Consider the following 9,125-nt stretch of genomic DNA (forward strand, 5'->3'; position numbering starts at 1 on the left):
ACCCCCTCGGAGCAGGCCAGTGCGTGCCACCGCCATTACCTGCCCGCTCCAGGCGGATTCCCGCACGCACGGCCCCGGCGCGACGCACGATTGCTGCTGCCTGCGGCGATCACACACGTAAGTACCAGCCGTGCTGATAAACCGAGCTGATGTCACAGGCAGTGCCGTTCTTGCCCCTGGTACGCCAAGCAAATGACACGTCACCGTGCTCGACCCCCGCGGAATTAAAAGCCTGCTGCAGCCCTACGGTTGTACCTGGGTATGAAACATGATGGAAGAACGCGGGGAGAGATTCCCCAAAATAACATCAAATTCAGGCATCTCGGGCCCAAAAGCTGCGACTAGTGCTCCCCTTGCCCAAACGGCACCCAAGCAGCCCAGAGCCAACGCTTCCTGCATGCTTTTTCCGTATTTACGAAGCTCCTGTGGTGAGCCCAGGTCTGCTGAACTAGGCAGGGCCTTTCTTTTTGGTCGAGCCTGTATGTAGGCACAGTACAGTCTGCAAACCCCGCCGGTTTCTGACATCTGCCATTCTTCTTCCAGCAACATCCTCAGGGTGGCACCTTGTCGGCTGTGTCAGACCTCTGTGCCAGGCAGAGGAGACCAGCCAGTGCAGTGGGGAGCAGCTCTCTGCAGAGCTTGCTCTGACCGCTCCGGCCACTTCATACGAGAGCTTTGAAAGGGAGCACAAAGGCTGACGAACCACCTGGCCCGAGCTGTCATGTTGGTTGCCAGCTTAGCCACTTGAGCGGCTTTCTCTCTTTTCTCCCATAATTCTTCATGTGATCAGCGATATGTGCGTGGGAAAATAAGATATTTCAAATTAAAGTGCTGTCAAAGAACCCATCCCAAAAGAAACCAACTAAACTAGGGCACAGCTCTGTGAAGTTCTCTTGCTTTTTGGTTGAGAGACTGTAATGAAATCCCAGTGTCCTAGTTTCATCTACTAAAAAGGCTGTATCTCGGGCTCTACAAAGCTACCGTTCCATGAGCTGTCATCCCTCTGTAGTGCAGGTAGCACCTGCAGCACAGGCTGAAGACCGCAGACTGGCTTGTGTAGACAAGCTGAAGCCTGTGCAGTGGCTGATGCGGGCTTCTTTTTCTTTTTTGGCCCTAAAGATTGCACCATAGCACCCTGACAATTTGGACTGGTGGACAAAATTCTCTCGCTTGTGGTTTATGGTAAATGTTGGTCTTCAAACTTGCTAACAGGAGAGAGTAAGTCAAGATGAGTTTATTTTTGATAATAGATGACAATAAGCTGACCTGACGTGGTCTAGCAGTTCAGAGACTGAGGGGGGGAAAAAAGCATGCATGGAAAGAGTTTTGATGCTCTCTCTCTTTCACAAGGCAGATCTATCCCCCAGCTTTGCAAGTGGCAAACTGCAGAGAAAATAACAGCAATATCTGCTTTGAGGAATATTTTTTTAAAGCTTTTCTTTCAGCTAAAATGTGCAGTTTTGCAATATTTTGCATAGTGTATAATATGCCAGACTCTTTCTCCATTTAACGACAATTAACTTGTATTTGTGTGCCTTCTAGACGGTTCTGTAAGTTGCCGCTGCCACAGCAGAGGTACTGCCATTAGCCAGGTTATGTGTTTTTAAGAAAATACTGTCATTTATGCTCATTACCCCTGCACCACCACGCCACTTTACATCTGCTGTCAGGAAGTACCAATTTTTCGGCTGTGATTAATTCCACTTCTCTTCCTTGCAGGCATCTAAACCTGTGCAATTTCACCGACCCCTGCGATTACAGGAAGACAGTTACTGCACGTGGCTGAGCTTGCCAAGGTAGAGCTGGCCTGAGTGGAGCGTTACCAGCGCTTGCACGTGACGATTCAGACATAACGTCTGGCCTTCTGTAAATGACAGCAGAGGTTTCCATCTGCAACTGAAGAGATGCTCACATACGAGCCGTCAGAAAAACGAGCTTTATGTTGATAGCTGGTAATAGTTTCAAATACGTCGTAGGCTAATTTGAAAACCGAACCTGATAATTCCTCAGCACAACTGCTTGTTGCTAAGGCAATGGAAGATTGGGTCGCAGCGGTTACCAGTTAGGTATTTTCTTCCTCCAGTAACATTCCTGCCACTAAAAATGCATTGTTCAGCTCTGACGTCTCAGCCTACAGCCCTTTAAAGTTTGAGTTATCACTAATGGTCAGGTAACATTAATTGTTAGGCCCAAGTGGACTGCGAAACTACGTGTTTTAAATGCCACTGTCAGAGATCAATCACATTGGGCAAAAGATGCTTCATCACTAGTAAGAAAGCTGATCTAATGGATGTTTGCCCGATTTTCTAAATCCGCTGGTGTTTTACAATTTAACTGCAGTCTAAGGGACAAGCTATATTCAGTTAGATGCTGCCCGTATTTTGACAACAGTCTTCCACCCCAAATTCTTCCTTAGTTTGGAGCAAACGTCACATTTCTGTTTATTATTTCAGGGAAGAGGATGGTTGAGAGGCTAAGGATCTATTCATCTTGTTTAACCAATGATTTTTCTCACCATTACAACTGAATAGTAAAGCAAATGTAAACTCTGTCAGTTCTTGGGGAGAAAAAGGTGCACTTCAGACTTGTCTTAGTAGTATAGAATAATACTCGGTTTTGGTAACTTGAAGTAAGTGGTGGCACTGAAAAATTTGTATAGCAGCAGCACCCCTAAGAAACACACACCACAGGTGATTTGGTGCTACAGTTATTCTGAAGATACGAAATTACTCTCTGGTGCTATTTGCAGTGACTTCTCAGTTGCACTAGAGATTAATCATTTGTACTAGGTTTGGATAAGCAGATTCTGAAGAGAAAAAAAAAAAAATCCACACTAGGAGGGAAATGAAATGAGGCTTCCTCCTGTTTGGTGTGGAGTTTTAATGACGTATGCCAAAAGTCTCTTTGAGTTTTCAGGGGAATTCTGAAATTCATAGAGGGTAACTATAGGCATGTAATTACCCCATTTCTGCATATGTAGTGGAATTCATTTCACTGACGTCTTTGACAACGGACCTGGGCTCCCCTCACAGTCAACGGAGACGTTTTTAGGGCAAGACCTATTTATACTAAGATTCTCTCTCATTCGACATACTTGGCTGAATGACTCCCACCTTTATTTCCCAAGGTGGAAAGGAAAATTAACATATGGGAGAGGATTATGAATGTCTTAAACCTTCAACTACTGAAACTTCCTGCAGGTGCGCTGCCTGCCCTCATTTCACAATCTCAATTACAAAGGTGCGATTGTGTATGTTCGTTCCTCATAAGAGGAAGAAATGAGAACGTGTTTCTCACATGACGTATGCCGAGTACCAGAGTCACAGACGCGCAGGATGCATCTTAACGTGTAGCTCAGGTAAGAGCACATAAAAAAATCCTTTGTTTATTGTGGGCAAAAGGGGCTCAGTTCTTTTCCATTAAAGTCAGTTGGATTCTTCCATTTACCTGAATGGAAGAGGATCAAGCTTCAGGGCTTAAGTAAAACAATAAGACGGTTGCCACATATTTGCATATGATTCACTTGTTCCCATTCCTCACCTGGCTTCCCTAAACATCACCTGCACACTTCCCGAGTTCTTTGGCATGGTGATTGGCTCTGGAGCCAGAAAGCAAATTCACCCATCGTTTATGCTTTAAAACTGTAGGTGAGGAGGAAGAGTCACTTTCTGAAAGCTGTTTCCTGGGGAGGAAAACAGGGACGTTGTTACTTCCGCCTGGTTAGCAGCGTCCCCCCTCCTCTAAGGAGCGGCAGTTCTGATACCAGCCAGCATGCTCTATCGCGCCTGTGAGAAGTTGGTATGGTCCAGCTCCTGCTGACTTCCGGAGGGCATTCTGAACAGAGCAGATACTCTCAAAAAGGAACAGTGTGGTTCTGCTCAAAATAAAGCCACAATATGTCAGCACGCTCTCGTGGAAGCAATGATGTCTTATAAAAGTGAATTTCTTAACATCTCCCGCCTTGGGCCCATCAACTTCTCAAAACACTTTTGGGTACAGACATGAGATTAGAGCATGGAAGCTGAATGGGAAGAACTGTAAAAACAGATAAATAGTTATTGCAAAACAAAGCACAAAGTAAACTTGGTTTGCACGCTTTACTCCATTTTTCATTCTGCTTGTGGTGAGATAAACATCCCATCAGTTCGAAGAAAAAAGATGAGCTGGGTATTTCAGCTGCCTTCTTCCCCATGTTAATACAAGTCAACTGATCACTAATTTGGGCTCAGCAAGAAATTTCCTTCTAGAGCATATCGGCAGAAAACTTGGAACTTCTCCAGTTTTTGAACAGATGTTTGCATTTGGATGAGGAAGAACATACATCTCCTGGATCAGTGCGGGATGTTTGTTACTTGGTGCTAGAGAACGCTTTGATACAGCTAAGGGTGAGACTAGCTGGGACAAAAACACATGCCAGTGTTTTCAGGAAATGTACTAGTTTATCGCCTTATTGAAATGATCTGGTGTTAGCCCATGTCTTATTTCTAGGTGTCCTACACTTGCATAAATGAAAGAGAAAAATAATAATGGTTGTTTCCATATGATTTGTGTTCCACCAGGTAAATCAAGTCTAATATTTAAGTAAAAACACAAGCAACGACGTTTGCAATTACAGGGAAGTATCTTTTCTGGATGACCTGATGTTAGCAAAGTTTTCGGTAATAGCTTACCCGGACAAACATGCTACTACCTCTGTAGCTCTGGCAAGGATAGCCTCTTCCTGGAGTATTGTCTATACAAAGGTCAGGTATGGCCTTTCTGTATGACCTTTCTATGGCCTATAGCTTTCTTCAACTGACTTTTTAAAAAGCCCATCTGGCTTGTACTCATTCTTTCTTTTTTCTTTTTTTGGTATCTTGGAGAATTCTTCATCCTCTTCATCCCACAGAAACCAGGGAAGCATACCTGCCAAGAAATACATACCCTCAAAAATTTGTTTGTTCCATTTGGTTAAAAGCAGCACCCTGTTATCATCCTTTGAGCATTTCTCCTAAACGCTAAGTAGGTCTTTCAAAATTACAGCCCCTTATGGACTTGTCCTCGTCAATAATGCTGCTTTTCATTATTTTTTTCCACAGGCTGAAGCTCTTCCTGGGCTATTGTCGTGGTTTACCGCCAGCCGGCAACTCAGCACCACATAGCCACTTGCTCACTCCCCCCTGGTGGGATGGGAGAGAGAATCAGAAGGGTAAAAGTGAGAAAATTTGTGGGTTGAGACAAAGACAGTTTAATAGGGAAAGCAAAAGCCATGCGTGCAAGCAAAGCAAAACGAGGAATTCATTCCCTACTTCCCGTGGGCAGGCAGGTGCTCAGCCATCTCCAGGGAAGCAGGGCTCCATCCCTTCTAACGGTTATTTGGGAAGACAAATGCCATCACTCCAAACGTCCTTGCCTTTCCTCCTTCCCCCAGCTTTATAAATGCTGAGCATGACGTCATATGGTGTGGGATATCCCTTTGGTGATTGGGGGTGAGCTGTCCCAGCTGTGTCCCCTCCCAGCTTCTTGTGCAACCCCAGCCTCCTCGCTGGTGGGGTGGGGTGAGAGGCAGAAAAGGCCTTGACTCTGTGTAAGCGCTGCCCAGCAGTAACGAAAACATCCCTGTACTGTCAACATTGTTTTCAGCACAACTGCAAAACGTAGCCTCATACTAGCTACTATAAAGAAAATTGACTCTATCCCAGCCCAAACCAGCACAGCTATGAATGGAAAGCTGAAAAAAAATCTAACCAACTTGTGTATTATTAGGTGAAACAGGACTGGAATCAGCTATGATTTGAGGATGTAAAATCAGGATTACAGAAGATAAGAGGCAAGACTGCAAATGGGAAAATAAGATCTGGATTAAATATCTGCAAATATTTTAGCATAGTAAAATCTACAATATAATGAAATAATCTTTCACAAGAAGGGCAATATTCTGATTGGGACTCTGAAAAACTATACTGGGAAATGATAAAGAAACAGAACTGTTGGGATCTATTCTCCATGATAAGAGGGGATAATTTAGAAACATAAATAAATAAATCTAAATAAATTGAATATATGACTTCTGTGTATTATTTACTCTTGGAAGACAACCATTGAGGCAGGTTTTATGCAATACACCCTAATAGCACGTCCCTGATACCACTGTGAATGTCAGTTGACAATTCTCCACTTAGTCGAGAGGGTTGGTGGAAATGTACGGTCATTCTGCCTGTCCCTCTCTACAAATAGCAGGGTTTTGCTCTACCATGCCTCTTCCTACCTCCAGACTATTCTCACAAACGGTCATCGAAAGACAAAGACTCAAGATGCAAACTTGAGTCCGGTACATCAAAATTCTCCCGTGCTCGCTCCTAGCCGTTCCGAGGCAGAGGATCAAACCAGAGAATTCAGCCTGCTATTCTTGCTTTCATCCCCCCTGAGCTTCAAACATGCAGCAAGCTAAAGCTCCTTTCTCCTAGGGAAATCTGGTCTAACGTTACTGCTGCATTCAACTACTCAAAATTTAAATATTTTAGTGTTTGAAAGCAGCAGACAATATTTAAATTCAGGAAACGTTAGCTGATTTCTGCTGTACCTTAGATACTGCTTCCCCCATAGTGACAAACAGCAAGTTTTTAGCACAGAAACCACCTATAACAAATGTTACGAATTATTCTAAAAATACTTTCTTGGCTATTTCTTTACCAACAGTGCATACGTAGTTTCTAGTTGGAAAAAAAGTGAAGCCAAAATGTTATAAAATTAACATTTAATGCTAATTAACATTTCATTTTAAATAACATGTTAATTTTTAATGAACATTTTTGCTTTATTTTTCAGGTCTGCAGGGGAAATCTCTATTTCTCTGATTGATTTCTTTGCGCGACAGCAGGATGATACATCCATTCAAGCTTACTATAAGCAGAAACACAACCCCTCAGAACAGCCAACATCTTTCTAAAGAATGTTGTATCACTTCTTTTAATCCAGGTCCTCTTGCACTGGTATACAGGTACTGCTTTTTGCCTATCTATCTAGCGTTATCTATTAATATTATATGGAAGAATTCAATTCATGAGGCTTTGGTTCCTCAGAAGTGACAGCAGCGAACACCATACAGTGAAGTTGCAGTGGTTTACTGCTGATGGAAGCAAAGGTGACGAGGTTATTTTCACTATTTGCGCAAAAGTGAGACAAGTGGCACAAAATTATCTGAGGCTTAGCTTCGTTAATCTGAGCTGCCACGATACACAAAAAAAGCAGCGGGTGGTTTTACTGGCGTTATGGATGAAGGTGTCCTCTTAAGAACATGAACAGGCTGAGTTGCAGACTTCCTGTTTTTTTGGCCAGAGTGACATCAGCATAAGAAAGAATGTTTTGGAAGTACTGCCTACAACTTTGTTTTCATTCATTTCTATGACCTTGCCAACGCATCGCTGGCTCGGGCAAAGCCATCCGTCTACAGCTACAATTGCTCAATGTCTTAGATGCAGATGTATGAAAATCACTGTCATGTAGGATACCAGCTTAGGAGCTGCACGAGTTGAAAGTTAAGAACGTGCACGCTTCAATATTTCCGTGAACGGGGGTCGTAAGAAAATAATATTTGCAGACTGCCATCATGTGAGATGCTGATCTGCGGGCTGGTCAGGTTAAGTCGCAGACTGCCATCATGTGAGATGCTGAGATGCTGATCTGCGGGCTGGTCAGGTTAAGTCAGCGAGGTTCAACAGGCTGATTTTGCCGTAAACCTAGCCATGGAGCTGCCTGGCACACATAATGCATTCACAGAATTGTAGAAAAAAGTGGGCTGGAAGGGATCCTGTGGAGGCCATCAAAGCAGAGCCAGCTTCACAGCCAGATCAGGTTGTACCAGGCCTCATCCAGTTAGACCCTGAAAATATCCAAGAATGGAGGCTACACAACCTCTCTGGGCAACCTGCGCTGCTCCTCAACCACTACTCTAGATCATGCCATCCTGAAATGCTATTTACAGGATAGTACGGGTATTCTTTTAGTGCTGGCCGCTTACCTATAGGTAAGAATGTGAGACAGAAGGTTTGGGGGGGGGGGCGGATTTTTTTTTTTTCATTTTACCCTTGAATTCAATCATCTCTGATGTTGTTTTTTTCCTAAGTTTGCCAGATGTCATATTTTTCACCATTTTTTTTTCAGATTCCTGAAATATAAATGCAACATACTCCAAAATGTGCAGGTCTCAAGACGTTTCAAGACTCCATGAGATTTATTTTTTTTCCTGATGCTTACCAATTATTATTCAAGTAGTAAAGGTCAGAAAAACATCTGAAAGAGAGGTGGGGGATGAAATCTCAACCCTTTAGTAATTCCATCTGCTTTATGTCATTCTCCCAGTAGGAAAAAGTATATGGCTAAAAAGTGTATTTCTGCCTTGGTTTCCTACTGCATTTGTTGTGGCCAGCGTTTGATACAAATTCTGCAACAGCCCTGGGGAAGACAGGATGCTCTGTCAGAACTGGGAGATTTGTTGACAGGCGAGCGCATTTTAAAAGGTTAAACTTCTTTGACGCCTTATTTAAAATTCTCCGAAATGGTCCCTCAGGATAAAATGTCACTCAGCTTCCCCAAGTAATAGTTTATCACAAATCATTTTGCTCCTCTTTAAAGCGAAATAAGGTAGCTTTTCTTATGGGCAAAGAAGAGTCTAAACTGCTGCTACTGCTTACGGTTGGAGGATATGAATTAATTAGGTGCCTCACACTATCAATTGCTACAGTGAGGAAAGCTTGAGTACGGAGCACACTCCCGCGTCCCAGACGGAAACTTGCCTGCCTTCCCTGCACGTAGCCTGCCACGACGCCATCGCTACAAACCTCACCTCCTGATGAAAAACTGCTCTTCAGAAGTAAGTCGTTGCAGATGTAGCTCACAGCAGCGTTTGGGAGAGAAACACGCAAGCCACCTGCAAACAATTTAATGCGCGTATACATTTTATTGTGACAAAACTCACTCGCGTTCGCCTCCTGTCAGGCACCGTGCCTGTGGACAGGGGCGTTTCGAGGGGTTTAGTGCCATCGCTGCTGACAGATTACTCCGTTGCGCCAAAATACTCCAAGAAAATGAGAGGACGGTTGCAAAGGGTAAGGTTTCGGCACCGACTGTAAAACTTCCCCGCTCTT

General features: G+C 43.7%; 1 protein-coding gene and 1 long non-coding RNA gene across 3 annotated transcripts in view; both read left to right on the forward strand.

Annotated features, from left to right (window-relative positions):
- The first annotated feature begins 78 nt into the window (after positions 1–78).
- LOC118452661 lies at positions 79–5,181 on the forward strand. Of its 2 annotated transcripts, XR_004842465.1 has the most exons (4): positions 79–117; positions 1,720–1,796; positions 3,201–3,358; positions 4,560–5,181. It is a non-coding gene; the product is annotated as an uncharacterized LOC118452661 (long non-coding RNA). The 2 variants fall into 2 exon arrangements; XR_004842464.1 differs by having other exon boundaries at positions 1,720–3,358.
- Positions 5,182–8,935: 3,754 nt separating this feature from the next.
- The window catches only part of ING2 (inhibitor of growth family member 2), a gene marked incomplete at its 5' end in the record, with an annotated part of 6,399 nt that continues 6,209 nt past the window's right edge, over positions 8,936–9,125 (forward strand). The window contains one exon of the mRNA XM_035897839.1: positions 8,936–9,086. Coding sequence (XP_035753732.1) covers positions 8,936–9,086 — 151 coding nt within the window. The remainder of the gene's footprint in view (positions 9,087–9,125) is intronic.

This window comes from Egretta garzetta, unplaced genomic scaffold (genome assembly GCF_000687185.1).
Source record: "Egretta garzetta isolate BGI_Z169 unplaced genomic scaffold, ASM68718v1 scaffold46, whole genome shotgun sequence".
NCBI classification, from domain to species: domain Eukaryota; kingdom Metazoa; phylum Chordata; class Aves; order Pelecaniformes; family Ardeidae; genus Egretta; species Egretta garzetta.